The sequence below is a fragment of the Durio zibethinus genome, chromosome 20 (genome assembly GCF_047325235.1).
Source record: "Durio zibethinus cultivar Kanyao isolate XHJ-2024 chromosome 20, ASM4732523v1, whole genome shotgun sequence".
Classification (NCBI taxonomy): Eukaryota; Viridiplantae; Streptophyta; class Magnoliopsida; order Malvales; family Malvaceae; genus Durio; species Durio zibethinus.
In genome coordinates, this window is record NC_143181.1 from 476,081 (window position 1) to 502,914 (window position 26,834).

The 26,834-nt window shown below is 36.7% G+C and overlaps 3 protein-coding genes and 1 pseudogene across 8 annotated transcripts; 3 read left to right on the plus strand and 1 right to left on the minus strand.

The window, feature by feature from the left end:
• The first annotated feature begins 219 nt into the window (after positions 1 to 219).
• LOC111315825 (AT-rich interactive domain-containing protein 5-like) lies at positions 220 to 13,299 on the plus strand (annotated as a pseudogene). Its single transcript, XR_016330571.1, has 15 exons — positions 220 to 1,001; positions 1,165 to 1,243; positions 1,321 to 1,696; positions 1,799 to 1,932; positions 2,036 to 2,075; positions 5,062 to 5,117; positions 5,270 to 5,315; positions 10,420 to 10,509; positions 10,713 to 10,835; positions 10,945 to 10,995; positions 11,082 to 11,151; positions 11,762 to 11,828; positions 11,970 to 12,020; positions 12,431 to 12,523; positions 12,823 to 13,299. The product of XR_016330571.1 is annotated as an AT-rich interactive domain-containing protein 5-like (transcript).
• Positions 13,300 to 14,806: 1,507 nt separating this feature from the next.
• Positions 14,807 to 20,599, plus strand: LOC111315220 (uncharacterized). 3 transcript variants are annotated; one of them, XR_016330570.1, is made up of 8 exons: positions 14,807 to 15,961; positions 16,199 to 16,322; positions 16,836 to 16,965; positions 18,097 to 18,133; positions 18,239 to 18,476; positions 18,847 to 18,954; positions 19,049 to 19,147; positions 20,027 to 20,599. XR_016330570.1 is itself a non-coding variant. In XM_089749037.1 (7 exons), the coding sequence occupies exons 1-6, from the start codon at positions 15,731 to 15,733 to the stop codon at positions 18,939 to 18,941; spliced, it is 876 nt and encodes a 291-aa protein (XP_089605163.1). In that variant the 5' UTR covers positions 14,815 to 15,730; the 3' UTR covers positions 18,942 to 18,954; positions 19,049 to 19,147. The 3 variants fall into 3 exon arrangements, 1 of the variants encoding a protein (XP_089605163.1); XR_016330569.1 differs by having other exon boundaries at positions 14,817 to 15,961; positions 16,199 to 16,343; XM_089749037.1 differs by lacking the exon at positions 20,027 to 20,599 and having other exon boundaries at positions 14,815 to 15,961; positions 16,199 to 16,343.
• Positions 20,600 to 20,745: 146 nt separating this feature from the next.
• LOC111315218 (SWI/SNF complex subunit SWI3B-like) lies at positions 20,746 to 24,398 on the plus strand. Its single transcript, XM_089749027.1, has 6 exons — positions 20,746 to 21,271; positions 21,367 to 21,818; positions 21,976 to 22,365; positions 22,957 to 23,095; positions 23,611 to 23,741; positions 23,818 to 24,398. Exons 1-6 carry the CDS (start codon positions 21,064 to 21,066, stop codon positions 24,094 to 24,096), a joined length of 1,599 nt encoding a protein of 532 aa, XP_089605153.1. The 5' UTR covers positions 20,746 to 21,063; the 3' UTR covers positions 24,097 to 24,398.
• Positions 24,399 to 24,411: 13 nt separating this feature from the next.
• On the minus strand, positions 24,412 to 26,823 carry LOC111315221 (Photosystem II reaction center PsbP family protein). Of its 3 annotated transcripts, none has more exons than XR_002693267.2 (10): positions 26,667 to 26,823; positions 26,474 to 26,564; positions 26,239 to 26,387; positions 26,087 to 26,152; positions 25,864 to 25,944; positions 25,701 to 25,783; positions 25,533 to 25,608; positions 25,105 to 25,223; positions 24,813 to 24,982; positions 24,412 to 24,653 (listed from the first exon to the last, which is right to left on the minus strand). XR_002693267.2 is itself a non-coding variant. In XM_022916800.2 (10 exons), exons 1-10 carry the CDS (start codon positions 26,719 to 26,721, stop codon positions 24,627 to 24,629), a joined length of 786 nt encoding a protein of 261 aa, XP_022772535.1. In that variant the 5' UTR covers positions 26,722 to 26,823; the 3' UTR covers positions 24,412 to 24,626. The 3 variants fall into 3 exon arrangements, 2 of the variants coding, with proteins under 2 accessions (XP_022772535.1, XP_022772534.1); XM_022916800.2 differs by having other exon boundaries at positions 24,938 to 24,982; positions 25,539 to 25,608; XM_022916799.2 differs by having other exon boundaries at positions 24,938 to 24,982.
• Positions 26,824 to 26,834: the final 11 nt, after the last annotated feature.

Genomic DNA, 26,834 nt, shown 5'->3' on the forward strand with positions numbered 1-26,834 from the left:
GCTGTAAAGAAGACTCTCCGCGAGGTCTCCATCTTGTCTTGCGCATGCATGTTGTCTGGAGAGCCCCATGTTGGTGTTCTATTCCATAAGAGAGAGACTGAAAGACCATGCATGCAAGTCATCGGCAAAGCAAAGTAGACGTAGCAGAGCCCTGGTAAAAGCGAAACTTGCTTGCAAGTCATATCATAATTATGACGAGGAGAGGAGAGGGAAGAAATTAATAAATGTAAAAAACATGGCAGTCTGCATCCATACTAATATTGTTTATTTCGCTAAGTAATAAGTAGTGAGTGTTGGGTTGCATTCCATCCCTAAAAGTAATCTACTAGCCTCAACTCAAAACCAATATCCATCCATCAAATTTCATCAGTAACACATTTCCCACTTTGCTAAATTTAACAAATACCAAATCATTTGGAACAAGAAATAGTCTTGAATTGTAATTTGTATGCATCACCAAAGTAGTAGCCTAGTAGGAATGAAGGAAGCACTCAATTAGCGTGAAATGGGCTTGGAGAAGCGAATAGTAGTGGGCAGTGTTATTGTAGAAAGAAAGAAGGTGGCCTGGGCGGGGATGTTGGGGAAAAGCAGTGTAAGTCTGCACTTTGCAGCTTGAACTCAACTTTGGGTAAAAGAGCAACTGACCGATGGCTCGGGGGTTTTACTCTCTTTGGTTGTGGTTTTTTTCCCCTTATTTTTTATATATGAAAAACCAGCCACGGCGTGAAAAAATGAAAGAGAATTGGATTTGGAGGCTTAAGTTGGCAGGAAGAGGAAGAGGCAGAAACAGAAAAAATCCCAATCCCAAACCCAGGCAGGCAGGCAGGCGAAGTGAGGTGCAAGTGTTGTAACTGCCTGCCCTGCCATGAACGATACTTTCTATGTTAGTCGGATAAGAAGAGGCTGCGCTCTATTTATTGCTATTCATTTCTTTCCCCGCATTCTCTTTTTCTCTTTCTTACTCAAAGCCCTAACGCTCCTCCACCCTCACCCTGCAACGGGCAAGTTTCTTCCTCAACCAACTCTTTTAATTTAATGCTTTCTTTTTAACGCTTTTTTCAAACCTTTTTACTTTCCTATTTTCGATTTTGATGTCTTCTTTTTCTTTCCCTCTTTCTCTTTGGAACCATATGGGACTTAGGGTTTGGTTTCTCACCATGGCAGGCATATATGCGAGTAGCTATTCTCAAGAATAAAACCTGCTGGATCATCTGACAACTGAGCTTTTCGCTCATCACCAACCGTTACTCTTCTTGCTTGCATTCCTTAAGGAGTCCTGTTAAAAATATTCATTAATACCACCTTTTTCTTTGACTGCAGAATCCGTATAGGCAAGATGGAAGATACCGAAATGTTGGAACATCAATTACAAGAGGCTTCTCAAGTTAACCTTGTTGATGCTGGCGTCCAACGGCAACTGTCCCCGCACCCCACTCAGGATTAAAATACTAATGAAGCAATTGCTGATAAGACTCTAACCTTGCCCACTGATGTTAATATGAGTGATACTCCAGCTTTGCCCTATAAACCTGACAACAAATCTTCCAATGATGCAAATACTAGTTCTTGCAATGCTGCTCCTGCTGAACCACTAGAGAAGAAAAGCAATGGAGATGCTGCTCCCCTTCCTTCTATTACAACAAAATCTGGACCCAAAACTGTGGATAAATCAAAGAGTTGGTTGCTGGATCCTGAGGTGCATAAAAGAATGTCCCATAAATCGTGACATAAACATAAAAGTGCCAATCATTCCGTTTATCCATTTTTTTAACTCAAACTTTTGTTGTTTGGGATATAGATGGGGAACGCAGATGAAACCGGAACACAGGAGGAGCGAACAGCATTCATGAAGGAGCTGGAAAGTATCTATAAGGACAGGTCGTTGGAATTCAAGCCCCCTAAATTTTATGGAGAACCACTAAACTGCCTCAAGTGAGTTTTTAGTGATCATTGATTTGTATTTTCATGAATCTGCTTTCTTTCACAGGCTAATTTGTGCTTTTTTTGTGTGTGTGTGTGTGTGCATTGGATATAGGTTGTGGAGAGCTGTTATTAAATGGGGTGGCTATGAAGTGGTATACATGCATATTCTGGAATCCTTAATTGATTTTTTTACTTTCTTCTCTAAACCCTTAAATCACCATTTGCTATTGTTAGTTACTTTGTTTTTCATGTAGCAAGCATTAACAAGTCAGAGGAGACATGCAATCTGATTTTATTAATGTGAATAATTATGCATTCATTTTTCTGTTTGGAGGTTCAACCTTGTTTTCTAATACATTGTCCTAGCTAACAGCCTTTGCATATAATAGGCCTCAACAGGTAAAAGTTTATGAATGATCTGCTTTTATTAACAAGTGGTTTGGATCTGTTTCTTGTCTAGGAAAATGAATAAGATTAAATTCTAGCAATGCGTTGTTACATACTAATTGCCAAGGCACTGTCAATAACAGAATTGTATGTTCTAGTCTTCAGGATTTAGTTTGTTCTGTTACTTTTTTTTTGCTCTCTCTATCTTCCACGAAGACAAAGAAGAATAGGTTTTGAAGTCTCCAAAGTTGGAAATTTGAATGAACATGACAATGAAATGTGCATTGTACCATATTTAGAGTTGCCATTTATACTGTCAAATAATTGCTTCTATTTTGGGCACAATTGATGAATTCACCTTTTTGTCCTATATGTACAAATACATTCTTTATCTGATTTTAATGTTTTCCAAACAAGACTCCTGATAACACTTGGAAGAAGTGTGCCCTTTATTGTATGCTTAGGGTTCATGTTTTCGGTTTCTTTTAATAAGTAATTACTGAATTCATAAGGAAATAAGAATTGAAGTATAGACATATTTAAATTAGGTGATACGATTGAAAAATATAATCTTACTCTTTAACAAATGGGACTTTCTTTTGTCTATGAAACATGTGAGTCATCATGGTTTGAAAGGTATGACATTAATCCACCAATGGTGCTAGGGAATATGGAGCGACTCTGTCTCTCTCTTAATGTATTTGGTGAGGCCAAGTCTGGAATTTGGTTTTTTTCTGTCATATTGTAATTGAGAATAAAAGAAGGCAGAGAGAAAAGGAAACAGGTATTGGGAAAAATATTACATCTATGTTTTTTATTACCATATCATCATTTTTAAAAATTACCATTTTGCTGTATCCTATTTGTCATATCCATATTGTGATATATGACCTTTATCTTAAAAATGCGAATGATAGTTCACTTCTTCTAAACCCACATGCTTTCTTTTAGTGCTACAGCATTGAGGTTTACTGTGTTCTAATGTGTCTTATTCCTCTTAATGTTTTAAAACATATTACAGCAGGGGAACTTCTTTAATTATGATCCTTTATAAAGTGATTCTGCAACTCATGTGGAAGCATTTAATGTTACACTTAGATAATTGACTTTTAGAGAGGTATTAAATCTTCATATAAAAAGAGGCCTAGGAATATACTGCCAGGCACACACATTTGAAGGGTGGATAAATTTGGGTGCGCTTGAGGGATATCGTAGCTCTGGATTCTTCCATTTACTGTGATCTGTAACCAATTTTAGAAAACTTTTCAGGCTATTTATCAACTAAAACTGGTCATATCCAGTCTTGATCTTTAACCTTTTGTCTTTAAATGGGTTGCACATAAGCATGATTCCTCAAGAAGTCTACAGAAGGTTGATTCATGAGATGTTGTATATGGTAATAGATATAAGTTCTCTTTCCTATTTTATGAACACAGGGTATCTAGATGTAAGTGGAAACATTAAATAATAAGTGTAATTTTAGTTTATGCTATTATTCAATCAATAGTTATATGAAGTAGACAATAAGTTGCTTTGGATTCGATTGTGCTTCAGTTTGAAATGGACTGGTCAAGTTTGAATGGAAATTAACACAGACCATGTAAAAATAGCATGGCTCCAAATCATTCTGGAGAAGATATTGCTTGGTCAACATGCTTGTTTTTCCATGAGACTATCTGGGTTTGTCTGTAACTAGGATAACTTTGCATCATTGCCATAGCCCACCTTTTTGGCCGGAAGGAGTAGGGAACTGATAAGTCGGGCATCTAGATACCATTTTCACCCCCACACTTTTAGTTGAGTTTGACTATAGGAAGTGCACTTGTAGCAAAAATAGGAAAGATTCCTCATACATTTTCCATGGAGGCAAAAATAGGAAAGATTACCTCCGTATGTTTTGCATGGGGGCAAAAATAGGAAAGATTGCAAAGTTGTCAGGGATATAGATTTCACTTGCAAAATAAATTGTATGTTGCTACTTGTAAAAGACACTATGAGTCTTATAACTGCAATAAAATCTGTAAATTTGTCAGATCACTAGTGAGTAATGTATATTAACTACCAAGATGAAAAAGTAATTTCACTCAAATATAGATAAATTGAATTTCTTTAGTCATGAGTTAAATGTCTGTATTTCCTCCCAAAACCATGTCCTTTCTTGTAAAACCTAAACTTTTACTTTTTTTTTTTATTTTTCATATTTTCTTAAAATTTCAGAAGGCCATTGAACAATATTATTAAAAAGTTTTAATCTTATGATATAAAAAAAACATTGAAGTTATAACTTTTTACTTGATTTACATGCTAAGTCAAACATTGTGGAGTGATTTATATGTAATATATACACTTATCCTCACTATTTGATAATAAAGTAAATCCAAATTTACTCTCCCAATCCTTGTTTCCACACAAAGTATAAGAGTTTTGTGTCCTTTAGGATTACTTTTTTGGTAAAAAATTATTCATTTGTTGATGTTTTACAGTATAACCTGGTTATAATATGTTTTACTCTAAATTCTGCGTTATGGCCTATGAGGTATGAATTTGTGGATATTTAAAGGTTGACAGAAGATGAAGTTGGGCTTATGTGTTTTTTATTGGATTTACAATGTTTGTGTTGGGAGTTTTCTTATATGTCAAATTGGAAATTACCTGCTTTTGAGATTTGAGTAATGCAGCATTATGGATGTTGAAACATTTACATCATCAAAATATATGATAAATTTATTTTTACTCTATGGATGCCTATAGGTGACTGCATTGAAGTTATGGCAGCAAGCCCCCCAAAGTAAGGAGAAAAGTGGACAGTTTTTTTTTTTTGGTGGAAAATTATGTCTCTATCTTAATGACTCTGGCTTGCAATTTACCTCAACACAAATTACTTTATGTGGACATGCTTTTTGTGAAAGCCTAGTATTCTCTTGATTGACCTTGGTATCTCTTTGTTTCTTTATCTCAGGGCCTGCACAACTGTCTCTTGGAGATTCTGCATTTTTTATGAGAAGGTATGCTTGTTTCACTGGGACAATTAACTAGCTGCCACATTGTGTGGACTCCAGGTCAAATGCATGTAACCTTACCCTTTGCTATGTGAAGGGGCTGTTTCCATGACTTAGAATTGTGACTTCCAGGTCATAATGGGCCAACCTTATTGTTCTGTGAAGACCGATCTTAATCGACACATTTAATTAAATTTAAAAGATCAAGTGAAAAAAAATGCAACGTCCTATGCCCTTTCTTGTAGCAATCTTTGTTGGCTTGTGTAAAAATAAATGATATACAGCACTTATAACATTCTTCCGGTGCTAGGAATGATATTTGGGGGTTATTTTGAGGCATGATCTTTATAAAAATTATGTATTCTATGTGCTTTTCAGAATAACATGGATATGAGACTGTCTGTTCTTGTATCAATGTTGTGCTTTGTGGAAAAACTAAGAAATAAAACTGTGTGAAAAACTAAGAGTAAGACTGAATGTATATTAAAAAACTGCTCATTAAGAATTATACAAGCACTTTAGGTTTATATACAACTAACTATTGGGTAAACTAGGAAACTAAATCTTCCTAAAGCTGATATTATAATTGAGGGATTGTCTATCCTAATTTTCTGTCCTTAATTCTAGGGATACAAATACTTAATTCTAGAGATACAAATATAAATATACAGATTACAATATTGCAACCAGTTGTAAATAAGTGTTTTTCCACACTCTCACTCAAGCTGGTGAATAAGTGTTTTCCATTCCTAGCTTGGAAATAATTTCTTGAAATGTTGCATTGCTGAGACCTTTAGTCAACGCATCTTCAAGTTGACCCTTGGTTGATATATATGGTGTACAAATCAACCCACTATCCAGTTTCTCCTTTATGAAATGCTGGTCTACTTCAATATGTTTTGTTTTGTCATGTTGCACAGGATTGTGGGCAATGCTTATTGCAGACTTGTTATCATAGTAGTTTCATTGGTCCATCCCACTTGATCTTCAAGTCTTCTAGGATAATCTTTAACCATAATAGTTCACAAATTCCTTAACCATTGCTTTGAACTCTGCTTTAGCACTTGATTTTGCCACCACATTCTGTTTTTTACTCTTCCAAGTCATAAGATTACCACCTAGGAAAATGTAGTAGCCTAAGGTGGATCTTCTATCAATTATTGAACTTGCATAATCCGCATCTATATATGCCTTTAGAACCAATTTCGAATTTCTTTTGAATAAGATACCTCTCCTAGGATTGGCCTTCAAATAGTGCAATACACGGTTGACAGCATGTAGGTGTACTTCTTTAGGACTTCGCATAAATTGACTTATCACACTCATAGCATATGCTATATCAGGTCTAATATGTGATAAATGAGTCTTCCAACTAATCTCTAGTATATCTCTCTATCTATAGCAGCATCTTTATTAGCTTCTCCAAGTTTATGATTAGAATCTATAGGGGTATTTGCAGATTTACATGTGAGCTTCCTAGTTTCCTTCAAAAGATCCATGATATATTTCTATTGTGCGATGAAAATATTATGCCGTGAGTGAGCTACTTCAATTCCTAGGAAGTACTTCAATCTCCTTAGCTCTTTTATCTCAAATTCTCTAGCCAAACATTGTTTTAGAGATTCTCTCTATTTGTCGTCATCTCAAGTTACAGTTATGTCATCAACATACACTAATAGAACTTTGACTCTCCCTGAATCAGAGTGTTTGATAAACAATGTGTGATCCCCTTGACTCAGCTTATATCTCATTACTAGCATCACTTTGGCAAATCTCCCAAACCAAGCCTTAAAAGATTGTTTAAGGCAATATAAAGCCTTTTTCAGCTTGCATACTTTGTTTGCTTCTAGATGACTTCCAAATCTTGGTGGAACCTTCATATATATTTCTTCTTCCAAATCCCCATGTAAAAAAGCATTCTTTACAACAAATTGTTGAAGTTGCCAATTGTAATTTGCAGCCAATGATAGCAAAATCCTAATTGTATTCATCTTGGCAACTAGAGCAAAAGTTTCTTGATAATCCACTCCATAAGTTTGAGTGTAACCCTTAGCCACCAACTTGGCTTTATACCTTTCAACAGTACCATCCGCCTTGTATTTTACAGTGAAAACCCATTTACACCCAATTGGATTTTTTCCTTTAGGCAACTCTACCAGTTCTCATGTCTTATTTTTCTCCAAGGCCTCCATTTCAATTTTCATGGCTTGCCTCCATTTCTTACTAGATAATGCCTCGAATAATGTAGTTAAAATAAAAACAGTGTTTAGGCTCACAAGGAAAATTTTGTGGGATGGTAAAAATTTTTCAAATGACACAAAATTAGAGATTGGATATAGTGGATGCTTAGTACATTCTTTGGTTCCTTTCCTAATGGCAATAGGCAGATTATAATCACTAGTTATAGTTTTAGGAGATTCATACTCATTTTGAGAAACAGAGTCAAAAACTGTAGTTACCTCATTTTCAGAGTTAGGATCAGGTTCTTAGACTTGCACTGGTTCAGGATCTGGAACTTTCCTTCTTGATTACACCTGTAATTCATTCATAGAATTAAGGACAATATTATCTTTTGTCACATCTTCTGTGTTTGGAATGGATTCAGACTCAAATTCAGTATTTGACTTGGACTCAGAAGAAACAAGTTTAGACTCAGAAGAATTAATTGGTGAAAATGTTAAAAGGAGGACAAATCAAGCAAAAAGAAGTCTATCGTTATCTTCCATGAATGAAGTATCCCTTTGAAGACAAGGTTAAGTAAAAAATGGTTTACTTTCTTCAAAAATGACATTTGCAGACATATAAAATTTTTTGGTAGGAAGATGATAGCACTTATACCCTTTTTGAGTTGATGAATACCCCACAAAAATGCACTTACTTGCTATAGGATCCAACTTCCCCCTATGATGATTGTGAACATGAACAAATGATGTACAACTAAATACCTTAGGCGTGAGGTTGTTTGTGGTATTAAAGTTGAGATAGAATTGTGAGAGTAGTTCCATAGGAGTTTTAAATCCCAAAACTGTTGAAGGTAACCTATTTATAATATGTGTGACAATGAGAACAACTTCCCCCCATTAGGATTTTTGTACATTTTCTTGAAAAAAGTAAAGCTCAGGTTATGGCTAGTAAATGGTTGTTTTTCCTCTCTACCACTCCATTATGTTGTGGAGTATTGACACAAGATGACTCATAGATAATCCCTTCATTTTGGAAATAGGTAGATAAACTCTGGTTAAAATAGTCTATTGCATTATCAGACCTAAATCTCTTGATTTTCACTCTAAATTGATTTTGGATCATGTTTTGGAAGCTTAAAAGCACATTATTCACATTTGATTTGGATTTAAGCAAAAATATCCAAGAGACCCTGGTACAATCATCTATGAAAGAAACAAACCACCTTGCACCAGAAATATTAGGAATTGTAGATGGACCCTATATGTCACTATGAATCAAGTAAAAAGGAGTAAAATTTTTTGTATTGTTAATTGGAAAAGATACATCTATGCTTTGCAAGTTCACAAACATCACAATAAAAATTTTCGGCATTTAATCCTTTGAATAAATAAGGAAACCTGTTTTTCAAAGTTCCAAAAGAAGGATATACAAGATGAAAATGATAAAGCTAGATTTCGTTTTTATTGGGAGATTTTTTGTAAAGAAATGACAAAGATAAACTATTCTTGATATTACTCATGTTATTTGATGTCTTAAGATAGTATAGTTCATCCTTTTCCTTAGCAAGTCCAATCCTCTTCCTTGAAGTTTAGTCCTGAAATTCGAAATAGGAGGGCTAAAAAGTCATTTTGCAATTCATGTCTCTGGTAAGTTTTTGTGTAGACATTAGATTAGTAGACAATCTAGGAATATGAAGAACATTTTTAAGAACAAACGAGGGATTAATTTGAACATCTCTTAATCCTGCTACTGTAGTAAGTGAATCATTTGCAACAACAATTTTTTTATTACTAGGACATAGGGTATATGTACTAAACTTTTGTGAGGAATACGTCATATGATATGTAGCTCATGAGTTAATGACCCAAAAACTCGTAATAGGCGTAACTGAGACGTTTAATCGATGAGAACTAGAAGCTTTACCTAAACTAGAGACCTTACCTAAAGAACATACCCCAGTAAGCTTTTCAAGAGTTTTCACTAGGCTTCTTAATTTCTTAATCTTTTTTCTGTCCAACTTTTTTTGTTCCCGAGACTTCTATAGTACTTCAATGGTTTTATCAGTTATCACTTCCTCAAATCGGGTAGTAGTGGCATACTCTGCAATCTCTGGCATGGTTATCTTTCTTAGGACTGAAACGAATCTTGATAGTTAAAAGTTTAACCAGAGACGATTCTAGGCAATGAAGGCCAAAGAAGGAAAAAATAAGACTAAAACATTTAACATGATTTGGCTATGAAGGCCTGAAATAGAATTCAGCAATGAAAGCTGAAATTTTTTTTTTTTTCAAAAAGAGCCTAAAGGTCTAATACTGTGTGAAAAAACTAAGAAATAAAACAATGTGAAAAACTAAGAGTAATATTGAAAAACTGCTCATTAAGAATCATACAAGCACTTTAGGTTTACATACAACTAACTAGTTAGTAAACTAAGAAATTAAATCTTCCTAAAACTAATCCTATAATTGAGGGATTGTCTATCCTAATTTTCTGTCCTTAATTCTAGGGATACAAATACTTAATTCTAGAGATACAAATATAAATATACAGATTACAATATTTACAACCAGCTGTAAATAAATATTTTCCCACATGCATAACAGTTGTTCTGCCTGCTCCCTCCCTAGTATATATCTTCAAACCATTAAAGTGAAACTACGTAGTTTTTTCTCGATATAATCAGTGTCATAGTGAAACAAGTTTTTTCCTAGACATGCTTATCCAAACCAAACTAAATAAATATGAGGCAAAATGATGGCAGTGCCAATATTTCTCTTATAGTCTGTCTGCTTTATAGTGTAACAAGTCTTTTCCCATCATGCTTTAATAACCAGAAAATTTGCTGATTCACTCATCTTTTTGGTAACAATACCTTCATGATTTCAGGCTGTCTTTACTATTTCCTGATCCTTTTATGGTTGTGCAGGCACTATTAGAATATGAAAAGTATAAGAGGCAGAACGGTGAGATTCAAATTCCTGCTTCTTTGCTCCCTCATACAAGTGGTGAAAAGGAGGTAGGGTTTTGTTTTTTCATATTTTACAACAGTGATGATATCTTGCGAATTTTCATCATCCATTGAATACGCTGATGTGAACTATGCTGAATTCCATACAAGTAAACTAGTGATCATTTGAATGCTTAAACTAATCATTTGTTTCCTGTCACTATTTTTGCTAAAGAGTTCTCTTTCTAATGTTTTATGAGTTTCCTCTGCAGTCAAGTGGCTACCTAGCCTCAGGGTCAGGTAGGGCACACAGGGATGCTGCTGCTTGTACCATGCAAGGTTGGCATGCTCAACGTTCTGTTGGATATGGTGAGATCACCAAGCCTATTATTAAGGTCTGTTGAATATCTCAACCTTGCTATCATCTGTAATTTTCTATAGTTTCTTTGTGGTATTCCTGTGATACAAGAATTAGTTTTATTTAAAAAGAGCTCCTCTGTACAGGATAAGAGCTTGAGTTCTACTACAAGTGTGAAAAACATCCTAAAAACATTGGTATGTTGCTACTTGTAAAGATTTTTCTCGCTACCATGTGCCTGTGCTGCCATGAGTTCTCATATTGTTTTTGGTGTCTTTTCCAGGTTTGCAGAAGCAGAAGACACCAATAAGCATGGAGCTTGCTGACAAATCTGCACATGAACCAGATAAGCGGTTAATATTTGCTGATCAGTTAGTTGTACATTAATTTCTTGGGGGGGCTTTTTTTAATCTAGCTTTATTTACATTCTACATAATCTGAACTTTAAATTGAAGATCCAGACAAGCATTTGATGAATTAAGTTATGAATGATTCTCTCATTGGAAAAAGAAATGTATGAATAATTTGCTACTACATAATTGAATTAGTTCTAAGAACCATATTCTTGATATATTCTTGTTGCACTCTTTGCTACTAGGAACACCTTACATGAAAAAATGAGTCAGTGCAAAGATTATCCAGAGAAGCATTCCCATAATTTAAATGGCCAAAGTAACTTTAAGCTTATAAATCTTTTTCTTCTGAAGCTGTTGAAGGTTCAAGGAACCTTTCTGAATGGGAACATTTAATTATTTACTGATGTTTCATATCCTTGCCCTAGTCAACATTTGCCCAATCCCATCATTGTTCTGGGAGGATAATTATCCTTAATGCCTCTATCAAAAGAGGGAAAGAGGAGGGATGTGGGCCCTAAGAAAAAGTTAAGAAGTCTTAAACATGCTCAAACGAACCTGATTGTTGTTTTCTTCTATTTTCTGACCGATGCAAATTTTCATGCTGTAGACTGGTCACTGAAATTGTTGATGTTGGATCCCCTGCTGATTGGGTGAAGATCAATGTGCGTGAAACTGTAAGTATCCCTTGTTTCCCATTCAGTGCATGCACTGAGAAAAATCTATGATAAAACTGGTTTTTGAATATGACCAGTTTCTGAGTAACTTGTGTTAGGATTTTTAGTTCTCAGTAGTTTCATTGTCCTTAAATTACACAGAAGGATTGCTTTGAGGTATATGCTCTGGTCCCTAGGCTCTTGCGTGAGGAGGTATGCAGTTGTCCTGAAATCCTTTCTAAAGACCTGATAGAAATTAGTAAACAATTGGTATGATCCTTGACAGTTGGTATTGCAACCTATAGTCTTTCTCCTAAGTATTTGCTGTTGTCTCTGTTGTTTTTGTAATCTACTGGTGCCGATGTCAACAAAAGGTCTACTAAGTTGCCTTTTTAGTTCCAAAGCTTTGTTAGACTTGGTTGAAGGATATCTCAAGATATTTTGGATTTCCATTTTCACTTTCCTGCTTTCAAATACAAGGAAAGTTTTTGGTCCTTAGAATGTACTAGTGATTAGAAAATATGTTACGTTTGTCAATGCATTTTGCTTTAGTCTGTACAAAATGTGACACCCCCCACCCCATGGGTGGATTTAAAACTGGACTTGCTTTATGGTGGATCTAGCTGCGAGTTCAATCTGATCCTGCCAGACGTTTAGTTATAACGGGTGAACCAGAGCAAGTTGACAATCCTTGGGGTATCACGCCCTTTAAGAAGGTATTTCTTTGAATTCCTAATCCGAGCAAATAAAAAAAGTTATATCTAGATGCTTGAGAACATAGTGAGAATATAAAAAATAGGAGGCATGTATCTTTGATGGGCATTGTTGTTCTTAATTTTCTTGAGTTTCTTTCAAGCAATAACTAGTTTATAATCGTAATGTAGATGAAAAAGTTAGGATTTAGTACTACTTCAATGGCCACCTCTGTGTTGGTCACGGAAACCAAAAGTAGTAGTACCAGTACAATAGGGAAGAGAGCAAAAGATTTGTTTACCTTATTTGGTGTGGTTTAAAGGTTGTGAGCTTACCTGCAAGAATTGATCTGCATCAAACATCAGCTGTTGTTAGCTGCATGGTCGACTCTTTGTAATTGTCCCTTTGGAGCAGGGATCAGTTTGAATGTTGTCTTATTTTAGATTAGTTGGCGCAAATCAAAGTTAGTGTAGGGACTGACTAAAGATCATTTCGGAGAAATGTAATTAGAAGTGAGTTAGTTGCATTTTTCCATCCTGGCTTATTGTTGGTCCAATTTGAACTGTGTGAAGGAAAAGTTTAATTTTATGTGCATTTTTAAAAATCTCATCGAATCGTCAAGGTGAGTGTGAGATTTGGTAAATTGTAGATTCAAAACCTTGCCAATAATTTTATGGACTCTGGCTTGATTTATTAGATTGAAGTCTTTTATAATATATATATATATATATATATATATATATATATATATGAGTGAGTGAGTGAGTGAGTGGGCTTTTCCTGATTCGATTTTATTACACACACAGGGTGTCAGTCAGGTATCGAATAGGTTAGGTCTCTCGTTATGTTTAGTGTGAGCACTTTGCTGGTCATTCCTGGTCCTCCCTTCCCTCTTAAATTATTCAAAGAAACAACCTATCAAGACAGTCGGATATCTGGTTTAGGCTCCAGATGGTTTAAAGGCTTGAAGATGTTTTCGGTCGACAGGAAAGCTTTGCCTTGAGAAAGAAACGTTGTCAAGGAGACAGAAACATTCCTTTGTATCCATCCAAAGTGGCTCTAATCTAAATTGCCCTGTCGTCAGTGTGCGCAATCCGTGGAATGGAATGGAACACCAAAAAAAAGCCACAACAGAAAGAAACCAAGGTGGCTGTGGTCCCTGAATTAACACTGCTGCAGCCCCAAAAACAGGTGTAAGTGGACCCTTTCAGTAGACCCAAACCCTAGCCGCTGGTTTCGGACATGACTCAATTGCATTCGCATGGCCCACCAATTCACCCAAGAAAGCAAGGGCAATCAGACTCTACTACACTCAACCTCACGGCGGCTCCAAACGTGTGTCATTTACTTGAATCGGGGTTTGTTTGACTAATCCTGTTTCCAAGCAATCTGTATTGGCAGGTGTTAGAGGTGATGATAGGGCAGAGTGTTTGGGATCATTATTATTTCTTATATAATATTAAATAAGGTTATTTGCAGATACCTACGGTTTCAATGAAAGAAAAACAATGATGCATGTCGCAACCAGGATCATCCATTTGTGAGGGTCCCTTGCTTTCTTGACTTTACGTGGACAGTTCCTCCAGCATTATCCAATTCCCAACTCTGTAAATTACAAAGATGATACTACTGTTTAGGAACCAGATAATCCGACCACTATTTTATGAAGGGTTGGTAGATTATTATTATTATTAATTATTATGCTATCATTTAACATTGAAAAGAAAAAAAGGCCTAAGAAAACCATGATCGAGGATGTCATAGTAGCAATCATTTTGCTAATGAGTTCCAGTGAGATGGTGTAATGAATTTTGAAATTAAATTTGCTTTGCTTTTGGTACTTAAACGAGATTTTCCTTAAAAAACAATATGGAAGGCACACATAGACAGGCGAAAATGTGGTGTTTCTTGGTGGGATAAAGAAATAAAAAAAAAAATCCTTTCTTTTGCAAATGTAAGTTGTAAGTTGGTGATGGTAAGGGAAAAAAAACCATCCGAGTAAAAAAAGGAAAAACAGGGAAAGTGATGAGAAGGGGATTAGTATAGGGGAGAAAGCAGCAGCCAAGCACTAGCAGTTAGGAGCTTATCGGTAATGGTGTGGGCAATAGTTAGTTTAAGTACGTGTGAAGAAGTAATTCGTGAAGTTAAAAACAAAAAAGAAATAAATAATAATAATAATAATAATAATGATAATAATAATATTATTATTATTGTAATAGGGTTTGATTAAGAGAAGATTGGTGGAGAAGAACAGATACCAGATAGAGATTAGAGAGAGTAGCCATAGACCATAGGGGTGGTAGGTCCCACGTTGGCAACCCAAGCTGTCTGTCTTGCTTTGTTTGAGAGCTCTCCAAGGCAAAAGGGTCTCTCATTTCTTTTCTTTCTCTTTTTCCTTTTCTTGCTCTGTTTGGCTGCAAATCATGATGATCCCTCTTCTCATTCCCCTCATACCCCTTCATCTCTTTACAATAAAAACAACTTCAATTAATAAAGTTAATTTCTTATTTGCCTTACCTTAACACTCTTTTTTTTTTTTTTTTTGTCTTTGATTTGATTTTTCACTCTGTTCGATATCAATCCTCATGCTTCTGCTAAGTGCTACAGTTTCATCCTCTGTTACTGCTTTTGGCTGTTTTTTGTATAGATAATAATAATAATTAGTAGTAGTAGTAGATTGTTTGCTTTTCATGAATCGTCAATCCTTTCCTTTTCTTTTTCATCTTCCTGTCAGTCTCTGTGTATAGAGCCCAAAGCAAAGCCCACTAGTGCATATACCTTTCCATCCAATTCCACCACCACCGACTTCAACCTCTTCTTGGCCCATCTAGGGTTTCTCTTTTCTCCCCTCTCCTTTGTTTCTTTCATTTTTTATTTTCATTTTTATTTTTATTTTATTATGGTATGATTCTTGGGATTATTATGTCCGCTTTCCCATCTTTTGCTTTCCTGTTAAAAAAATAACCCAACCTCCACCCCTGTTGATTGCTTCCCTTAAATCCCAAATTGATTCTGGGTATATTTCCTTGCCTCCAATTCTAGGGTTTTTCTAGGGTTTTATCATTAAAAACTAAACCTTTTTATTCTGGGGGTCAAACCTCATTATCACTTGATTTCATTTGTCCCTAAATTTATTCATCACCTTTTCTTTTTTGCCCTTAAACAATCTTGCACCCTTTCGTTCTTTTACCCCTTAATATCGCTGGATTTGAATCGGGTCATCTTTGGTCATGGCGTATCAGCCGATTCCAGGTCCGAGCTCGGGGTCGAGTTCGAGTTCTGGTTTTCAATACATGAATTCCCCTTTTGGAGATACAACATACACCAAGGTCTTTGTTGGGGGACTCGCTTGGGAAACGCAAAGTGAAACCATGCGCCGCTATTTCGAGCAGTTTGGTGAAATTCTGGAGGCCGTTGTCATCACTGATAAGAACACCGGCCGTTCCAAAGGATATGGTTTTGTGAGTGTTAAATTTTTTTTTTCTTTTCTAAGGTCTCTTTATCTTTTCTGCTGCTTGATGATGCTATGCTACTTTGCATTTGGCCATCATTGTTATTCTTATGTAAATAGTGACAAGCTGGTGCAAATTAAATGGCGGCATGCCTTGGATTCTCTACCAATGCGTGTCAAGTGGATGGCCTGGTTTATTAACTTTAGAGTGACTTGGTTTCCTCTCGTCTTTGCATGGAGGGTGTAGGTGACTTTCCGGGATCCGGAGGCTGCTAGGAGAGCCTGTGCTGATCCAACTCCAATTATAGATGGCAGGCGCGCTAATTGTAATTTGGCTTCACTTGGCCGACCTCGACCTCCAGTGCCTTACGGTATCATCTCTAATTTGTCCGGTTAGTCTTGATCTTACAGCTGATGGCTTCATTATATTTCCATTTTTCCTTTTTTTTTGCCGCTTTAATATTACACATTCTGGGCGATTATTGTCTTCAAGTTGTAAAATTGTTCGTACCTAATATTTGCTATTCCTTTTTTTTCCCTTCTTTTTCCCCGTTTTCTCCTTTTATCTGTCATCATCTGTCTTAAATTTGGTTTCATTCTCGTTCCCACCAATACTGATTCAATTTTTCTTATGACAGATGTCCCTTTCATTTAAAACTGTCTTCCTATGCCCAAAGTGTGTCTCTTATAGTTTATCCTGTCCAAATCTTTGTGCTTCTAGTAGCAATTTGTAAGGTGGTTGCATTTTGTTTCCATTCAACTCGTAAGCTGATGGCATCATACTTGAACTAATTTTTCAATTGTTTCCGTTAGTTTCACATGTGACCTTTTGTATCAACCTCAATGATCTAGTTAATTATTTTCCCTTGTTATCTCTCTAATAGGACGTTTGAGACCAGCTTCTCCATACTTGGGAGGTGTGCAAGCTACACGAGGGACTTATGTTGGAAGTTTTGGCTATCAGCCACCACTTTCTTACAGCTATCAGCAAGGATTGATGTACCCTTCTTATGGGTGAGTTCTGCTTTCTTATTCAAATGAGTCTAATTATTTTGATTCTCCAATCCTGCTTCAATTCAGCTTGGCTTTTTTGAGCATCAAATTCTGGTTTTTATGATTTATACTTTATAGTTTCTCAGATCTTGTTTTATCAATTGCCTTAGAGATTTTATGTTAGGTTTCTTTTCTTGGGATTTTGTCCACAATGGACTTTGATACAAGTGCTTGACTGACACATTATGTTATCTGTCTGTAATGTTATATTTCCTGGGTTTTTCCACTTGGAATTTGAAAGAATGGACACATTAAGTTTTGGTTGAAGAATTTTTGCTTCTGTCTTTGGTAAATTTTCATTGCAGATCTCAAGGCTACTTTCTGTTAAATTTTTTCTTCATTTAAAATTATTGTCCTGTGGATTGAAGTGTTTTCACACATGTATGAACAGTAGGTCCAGATACATCTATTGTTTCATCGTAATGAGGAATAGGTTGTAGCCTTAGCATAAATATGGTTCCGTGCTGTATGTGCCCCATCAATCTACGACATAGTTGGAATGTTGGATCACTGTGGAAAGTTCGCTAGTCAGAGTTCCATTGGGTACATATCCTTTTGCAGCTACTTTCTCTTCTTCCTATTATTCTCCTTTTCGCATGGCAGTTCAAACCAATCACAGCATGTAACATTGGTCAAGGAGTTATTAGTCTTTACGTTAGGATTTAGGATTAATTACTCCAAAGTACAGTCATATGACATGGTGTGATTGGTAATTGCAGGAATGCAAAAAGTGGTAGTTGCGGAGGATATGTGCCCAAGCTCAATGTTTATTGAACAGGCAAGATCATGATTGTGATTTGATAAGGATCAAAAGGAAAAAAGAAATGTTGGGAGAAGAGGGTATTTGATTATTCCTGTTGGCCGAGTAGTTAGACTTATGACTTTACTGAGGAATCTCTTGGGCCTTACTTAGTATTGCTCATTGATAAATAGGAGCATGTTGGTATTTCACTTTGAAAAGTTGGTTGTTCTGATGTGATGAATGGTATTGTGTTTATTTCCCTGCTATAAATTCACACTCTAAAATTTGATGCCCAATTTCTGGTTTAAAGCTAATCTTTTTGAAATCTTTGATATTGTTTATCTTTGCAGGTATGCAACATATGGACCTGAATATGTCTATCCTCAGGTTAATGGCATTCTAAAGTGCAATTATTTAACTTTCATTAGAGTAAGTAATGCTTGGGATACTGATTTATTCTTGTTTCTTCGTGTGCTATCATTCTATGGACAGGGTCTTTACAACCCTCATGCAGCTCACCAGTACCTTCAGATATACGGAGTACCTGGAGCAGTTAATGCAGCTATCTATCCGTATGGACAATTGGGTCAAACTGTTCCTAGTGGACATGGTTATACGGCTGTACAGGGATATGCAATGCCAAGTCCTCAAATAGTGCAGTTTGGTGGACCCAGTGCTAATGCAATAACGTCTTCTCCAATGCCCACAATCCAAACACCATATCCTGGAGGTTAATATCAGTCTGAAAAATTACCTTTTTGTGCTTGCTTGTGCTACTGGCTTTGTCTTTTTTTTTTTTTCCCTAATTCTGTCTGCCAAGGATTTATACATCTTCATCTTTATATTTCGTTTAATCAAAAGTTATTCCTGCTCCGCATTGTAATATGGTATCTATTGGAGTATACAGAGAATGGTTCTCTTTGTTAAGCTTAGAGAAAGGGATGAACCATCATGAATGAATTTCTCAATCCTTTGTTTCTTGAACAATCGTAGAAAGCACCCGCTTTGAGAACCTTAAAGCAGGCCCTGTTGTTTTAAAATGGTTTATGGGATTAATTCAATGCAGAAGACCTTATGAGGCAAGTGTGTTTATTTATCAGGTATAGCAGCACCTGTTCCAGCACAGCCACAGTTTATAGTTACTACTCCCTCTCAGTTTATGCAAGGTAGCGGTTCTGACCAAACAACTGGGTGAGGAGTTGATCAAGGTAAGTAGTGAGATCTTGGGGAATGAAGTTCTTAGGGTTGCCATGGTCATCTTGCTATGGTATTAACTGTGGCTGGAGTTTTTAATTATTTCAGGTATCCTTAGATTGCAGCAGGACTAAGAGCAGCGGAACTGCTACTTGAGTGGCGGGCTTCGGATCTAGCCTTGCAAATTATTAATTTTGCTTTCTACAGGTACTATTAGTTTTTTCTTTCCTGCATTATAGATACAAGTAATTTTCTTTCCTGCAGTTAGTACTATTGAAAACCCAAAAATTAATGGAGAGGAAACAAATAAAATGTTGCTACCCCCATTGTAGGGATTAGTTCTGGGGTGGGATTAATAATTGCACTGAATATCATTTTGGTGGGGACATGTTTTTGTTTTTCATTAGAGCCTACAAATAGTTTTTGGTTTTCCATCTGATTTCTTTCATTAGAGCCTACAAATAGTTTTTGGTTTTCCATCTGATTCCTATCAAATGGATTCTGTTTGAGTTTATAATGCTAGATCATCACGGATTAGTCCTGATTTCATGGCGTGTTTGCCTATCAAAATGATTTAATTATGCTTGTTCTAAAAGTGAAGTGAGTTTTTTTAACAAGATATGACTACTAGAAGTATCATAGTGATTGTTTAGAGAACTGAAGAGAGTAGAAAGGAATGAAAGTTTTTATATGTGCTCAGGCGACAAGCTTGACATTGACTGCATATGTTCATGTTGCCTACATCTGGTGAAAAGGTGAGGGCTGTTTGGGACTGAAAGACTGCAGCTATGTACACCAGCTATCACTTTAAAATATTTTTCCTCTAACTAGTGCAGTGTGAATAACCTAACCTTAACTTTCAACAGAGGTTGAAGATTCTACTAGCCTAGAAATTCTATCTCCACCATTAAGTTTAATACAATTGGGAAATCAATAATGCTACTGTTAATATTAAAATTTTCCACTCTTCATTTAATCTTTTAGGGTGTATATTAAATTATATATATATATATATATTTTTTTTTTTTTTCTTTTTTCTTTTTTCTGGGTGTGGAGGCATGGTCTTACCACGTTTATGTTGTGCAGGTCATACGTAGTCATGCTCACCAGAGAAGTCAATGTTAATGTTGTCTTGAGTCGCTCCAGATGTGGAGAAACAACATGGAGGGTGCAGAAAGCTCTTCCTTTACACTGGTGTATCTAAAGCTCATATACTGCAGGTGCTCGGATTGGGTGGCCAGCAGTCATGGATTGATGGATGCTGGAATGGGTTTCTAGCAACCACGTAGGGAATAAAAATGGTGTAAAAATACATGATGGTAGAATCAAGATATGATTCTTTTATAAGTGTAGTCCCAGCATTTTGGTGTATAGATAGTCTCTGGTGTCTGGTGGTGTCCTGCATTGTATGTAGACATGGTTCTAGTTTTGTGCATAGTAGTAGTAGGGAGGGGGGGGGAGGGGGGGGGGGGAGTCATTGGACACGCAAAAAAGTTGTGCATTTTATGAATGATTGTGAGAGCCTGACTTCAAAGAATGGAGGAAGCTCCGGATGCATTTTCTTTGAATTGAAAAGACCCAAAAAAAAAAAAAAGAAAAAAAATTGTGTGTACAAAGTATTCTTAGTTATTTATGTAATGTTAATGTAAGTAAGATGAAGGGCAAGTGGCATGGAGAAGTTCAAATGTGGGTTGAGAAGGCAGAACCGTTTCGTTTGGTTTGGTTTGGTAAGGTAAGGCGGCCTAATCGGAGAAATTGGTTAATTCGTAAACCTATGGACTGAATGAATATAAATACAAACCAACCAAAAATACTACTCTTAATAGTTTAATCTTGTTTAACCAAAATAAAAATAAATTAAATATTATATTAGTAGCCATTTAAAGGGAAAAAGTAGTACTAAATCGGGATATTATTCTGTATTTATTACATTATTATCATTAGCAGTTGGTTATCATGTATACTCCGAGTCTGAGCAAGAAAAATTAAAATAAAATTAAGGGCGGTATAAAATTAAGGGAGGTTTTCTTTTATTTTTAAAAAAAAGGTGGCCGTTTTACCCGTACGATGTCGAGCCTTAGTGAAAATTGGAGTTAGGACAGAGAGAAAGGAAGGTTGGAAGCATGGCAGGAAAATCACCGGTGAAAGCAGCGGCCTCCTCGGACACCACCTCCACCCCAATCCCAAACCCAAACCAGTTCAAACCTCCCCAAATCTCGACCAAACTCACCACCCCAGCTGCAGTCAAGTCTGAAATCCCTTCCACTCCCACTCGCAGCAGCCGTCCATCTTCCATCGATGCTGACGTCATTCACGTCCCCAGCTACTCCCGTAAGTGCAGCGCATCTCGTTTCTCCCCCACCACCCTTGGCCCCTTAGTATACATACACTCCCTGTTTGTTAATTGTTAGTGCTAAACTATATAGGGTGGTTCTCATGGGGGAAGATAGATTCGTGCGAGCTCCGTTTCCTTCCAGAGTTCTTCGATGGTCGCTACCCTTCCAAAAGCCCTATTCTTTACATGTATTACCGCAACTCCATTATCAAGCAATTCAGGGAAAATCCTTCCCGGAAGATTTTCTTCACTGACGCCCGGAGGACTCTACTGGGCGACGTTGGTTCTGTTCGAAGGGTTTTCGATTTCCTTGAGCTCTGGGGTCTCATCAATTACTCCGCCTCCTCCACTCACCTCAAAGATGCTGCCCTCACCTCCAAACACTCGTCTACTTGTGGGCGTTTCTGTGGCGCTTGCAGGTCTCTTTGTACCTTCGCTTGCTTCGTTCACGACAAGGTCTCCCTTTTCCCTTCTTTTGATTATTCTACTGTTATTAACATTATTCTTGTTACCCTTTCTACTATTCTTTCCCTCGATTCTTTATAATCATTTTCTTGCTTGTAATCAATAAAAGCCGCAACTATACAGACATGGATTTGCCTTAACTATTGAGATAATGTAATTTTCTGTTTGCATTTATATTAAATGTTTCGTGTTTGAGGCTAAGACATTTTGGGAACTTTTGAGTTTGGTACCCTGAGCTGCTGAGTTTTTGAATCCCCATTTTCTTGTGCCGTATGACTCCACCCTCTGTGCAAGGTGCTATGTTCAGGGCAACTTTAGGGTTGGTCTTAGCAATGCTGATTTCAGTAGGGTAGAGATCACTAATGAAGCCAAGGCAGATTGGTTAGAAAAAGAGACTTCGCTCCTTCTGGAAGCCATTATCCATTATGGTGATGACTGGAAAAAGGTTGCACAGCATGTTGGTGGTAGAACTGACAAGGATTGCATCCCTCATTTCATTAAGCTTCCTTTTGGAGAGGAATATCTTGGTCATCCATGCTCTGACAAGGCCGAACCTGGATTTGAAACCAACAAAAGGATGCGCCTCACACCTCTTGCTGATGCAAGCAACCCAATAATGGCTCAGGTATGTCTTTTTTCTTGTTTAACTTGAAACATAAGGAAGATGGGATAGGAACTTGCTAAGCTAGTATTTGGACTCAAATGCACCTAACTTTTTTGCTGCCATAATTTCCTTATCAAGTTCTTACGGCCTGGCTGGCAATCAAGCTCAAGATGCATAACTTGCTTTGCACTAATGCCACAATTCAAGGAGTTTGTTGGGTTCTAGTGAATATCTCAAGTACCTGCATAAACTTAATGGCAACATAAACTCAACCATCATTTTTTTGACGTCCTGCTCTGCACTGCATGTTAGTGTGGGTAGGCTTCTTATTTCTATATTGCTCCATTATGTGCTTTGAGAGTAATGGATTAGGATAATTCTGATGCCGACGTTCAAAAAGCAGTGGCTGTAGCTAATAGACATCCAGCAAATCCATTTGATGGGAAAGGGATGCTTAATATTTTTAGTTGTATGCAATATTCGACAGATTATAAGCATTGATTTTGATACACTAAAATTGATTTTACTTTTGTTCCAAAACATCAATTATCTGATGTTGTTGAGGCAGTTTCTGTTTAGCAATAAATGTTTGTCACTTACAACTTTTTTCAGGCTGCTTTTCTATCAGCATTGGCTGGTGTGAAGGTTGCAGAAGCTGCCACCCTGGCAGCTCTTACCACTTTATCTGAGGTGGATGACACCAGAGCTAGCAAAGTGGGTCGTGGATCTCTTCTAAGAAACACAAGACAAGGTATGAATGGCTTCTAGTTTTACACTAACTTCAAGCATTTAGAGATTTGCTTATGTGTTGCATCTGCATCATGATTGGATCTACATACTTGGTATTTGTTGGAGGTGTCACCTTGTTTAACTTGATATCATGGATGACTATTGTGTTGGCTTATTTAACTTGATATCATGGTTGATTAGTTATTAATATGCAACTCCTATAATTCTGACAAATGATATAACTCTGGATTATATTTCCTTGCTTGTGAAAGCAGCCAATAGTGCCTGTGCTAGTCATAGGCCATTTTCACATTTGGTCTGCAGCTCATAAGAGTTGGCTCCAAATAGTTTACCGTTTAACATCCTCCCACCTGGGCATCCGCAGCCTAGAGAAAAAATATAAATAAATAAATAAGAAAGATCATCTAGCATTGTCTGCACATAATATATTCCTTTAAAAAAAGGGGCCGTCTTGACTGTTGAAAATTTCTTGTTGAGACTGGCATTTGGCTGAGGCTTTATTTCCTTTTGGCGTAGAAGCAGATATTTCATCTGATGGTGACACCAACCTAAATGCATTGGAAAGAGCATATGCAGATCTGGATTCACTGCTTGAGAAGGAAGAACAAGACATTGAAAGGGCAATCAATGGAATTACAGAAGTGCAGGTATGTAAGGCTTCCTAGATTAGTATCTAGGATGTTGAATTTATAAATTATTTACTGAATATCCTGAGTTTTGCAGATGAAAGAGATCCAAGATAGGATTCTTCACTTTGAGGAGTTGTATTTGCAGATGGAGAAAGAGAGGCAAAAATTTGAGGGCATGAAGAATCTACTTTTTATTTACCAGCTCAATCTTTCATTTGGTAAAAGTTATGCAATGAAAACTGAAGAACGAGTGATGGAGAAAGTAAAAACTGATTTCATAATCATTGTTTGTATCCTCTTCTATTTGCCCCTGCAGGCTATGGCCAATAGAGAATTTCTTGAATTCAAGGAAATTGCCTGCCAATGTTTCTGAAATACGTAGGCAAATGTTAGTATCAGTGCATAACCAAGGCTGGAAAACCTGGTCCAACGTTCAATGAAATATGTATGAAAACATAATAGGGCGATAGGAGTAGAACCATACAGAAAGTCGTGCTGCTCCTGTAATTTTCTTAGGTTTGGGTAGGATGGTTTTCAAGTCTGGTGCAAGTGCAGCAGAAGTAATTCATGGTAGATACTGTGAATTGCCTAAAGTTAATTTATTAGGGTAACAGAATCATCAGTGTCTAAGGATATTGAAAGCCTTTAAATAATAATTGATCAAATTTCATACAAGGAGAATGCCTCGTAAAAATCTAAGGCAATAGCTGCTTCATAAATGACTAATATATTACAAATTACGAGGTTCTGCAGCACTCTCTGGAAAAAATAAATAAATAAATGAAGAGTAACTTTTTTTTCTCTTTTTTGTTTGCGAACCATGTTCGTTTAGCTAGGACAATGTATCAATCAATTGACGTGAAAATGAAGGGAGGAGTGACTTCTTGATCTGCGATTGTTGCTTCAAATGAATTTGAAGGATGATACAGCCTGCAAGACCAGACTTGAAATTCAGCAAGGAAATGTGAAGCCAGCCATGAGTTCATCAATTTTCTATTATAGATATATAGAAAACAATCATGCTGCACTAAGTTCATATTTGGGTTAATGACCAAAAAAAGGGGTTAGTGTTCTGTTCATAAAATTTACCAGGGCTTTTTCTGAAAGAAATAATGAGATGCAGGGCTTGCTTTCTCTTAATTCTATAATTGGAACCACAAGAACCTGAAGATGCAAAAAGTTCTAGCTTTCTTGTATATTATTGATTAAACTACCTTCTCAATTCTGGAACCATATTTCTCTGCCTCTTCTTCCACAAACTGCGGCAAAATGACATAGGAATAACAGAATCATAGAAGGTACAGAGAAAGAACAAGTGTTTTGGTAATACAAGAATCAAGTAACTGAATTGTATGTATGTATGTATTTCATGTAAGCGCACCTGTCCTGTGACAGTGTATAGTCTGTTGTACCAACCATTGGATGCCATTCCAATAGCAGAAAACAAATGTTTTCGACTTTCTCCTGGATTTTGCAATGTGTACTCAATATAGTAGAAGCCTGCCCAATGGTTAAACAAAATGTAATTAATCAAGGGTAGATGGGAAGAAGATCTACTGTCTGTAAGTAATTGCAGAATCGTTTCAAGTAGCGCCAACAAATTATTTTTTCTGTGTACATGAAAACCAAAACCATGGAGGTAGAAAAGTTCTGACGATTTTCAATCACGAAGAAAACATCCTAGTTGAATCGATCTCCTATAAAGCTCTCGTGTCTGGAGCATTTTTTTAGTCTTATCAAATCCATTCCATAGACTATATATGTATCTGTCCACGGTAGAGGATGGTCTTGAATAATACAAATAATTACCATTACCAGCTTTGCAATCTATGAGTTTTGCTGCCACACCTGGAGGCCTTTGCCAGCTCCTATCCAGTCCACTAACCTATTGGAAATGCAGTTAACCACGCGTGGTTAAGCACAATTAATAGAAAGAAATCATGAAAATTAGCTGATGGAAGCAACCAATTTGCCTACCAGAGTGTCCGCAAAAGCTTCAACTTTGCCGAATGATTCCATTCTAGTAAAATCCGGGCCAAGCCCCGTGATGACGACGGTGACTGAAGCAACCAATTTAGAAACTAAAATTCTTGCATACACAAAAAGAAAAGATGTGACCACAAGGAAACTGCGAGAGTACCATTTGAGTTGGCAGCTTCTTCTGGGTAGAAAGCAGTAATGGACTTGAATCCATTGGGTTCACCAGCTCCCACTTGCCAATCTGCATCAACAACTAGTCATTTCTATCTCTCGCCAAGTCCAAAATCTGTAAGTTGAACAGCATTTCCCAGAACTAGAACAATAATTCTAATTGTAATCGGGTTTGAACATGTAAATTTGGGTGAACTAAGGAAAAGACTCACCTTGGGGAATAAAAATCCTGAACTTATTGACGTCATCAGTATACTCCCGGAAATTTTGTGGCACATCTGAAACAGAGAGGAAGAGGAGAATTGAGAAGAAACAGTAGGGAAAATTAAATTAAAGAAATTAAAAAGAAAGGAAGAACATGTACCATTCCCTGGGAGAGCCAGTACATTAGAGTCAGACATAAATAATTGCGGCAAAGAAATGGAAATAAGAGGCGCCTGAAGCACAATTTGTCTTCTTCTAGTAGATCTAGTTGCATGGCCATGCCCATCTTCTTCCAGTGCTTCTTCATGACTGTGGCAAATGGATTGGAATAACCGAATAAAAGAAAGCAGAATTTAAGGAAAATGAGAATAAAGCAAAGAGTAGGATTAGATTACAAGGGTTTATTATTTTGTTCATGTTGTGGGCGGTGGCTGTAGTACTTGTAGCTGAGTACGGGTTGCTTTCTTTTGGTATTTGCGATTACGCCTGAACAAAACCAAATCAAAGTAAAAACAGTCAATAGATAAAGAGTAAAGTAGCTTTATTATTGCTAGCCTAGGGAGTTGGAGAGGAGTGGTATTACTACACCGTTCTTGTTGAAACAAGGTGAGATATAGCAGCAATGCCAATACACTGACGCCATTGTTTTTAGCTTTGCTTTTGCTTGACTGGATTGGATTGGATTGGATTGGGCGTTTATTAACTAACCAACGCTTTCAATTGGATGGACTATCGTTTCTTTTCAATTTTTGTGGC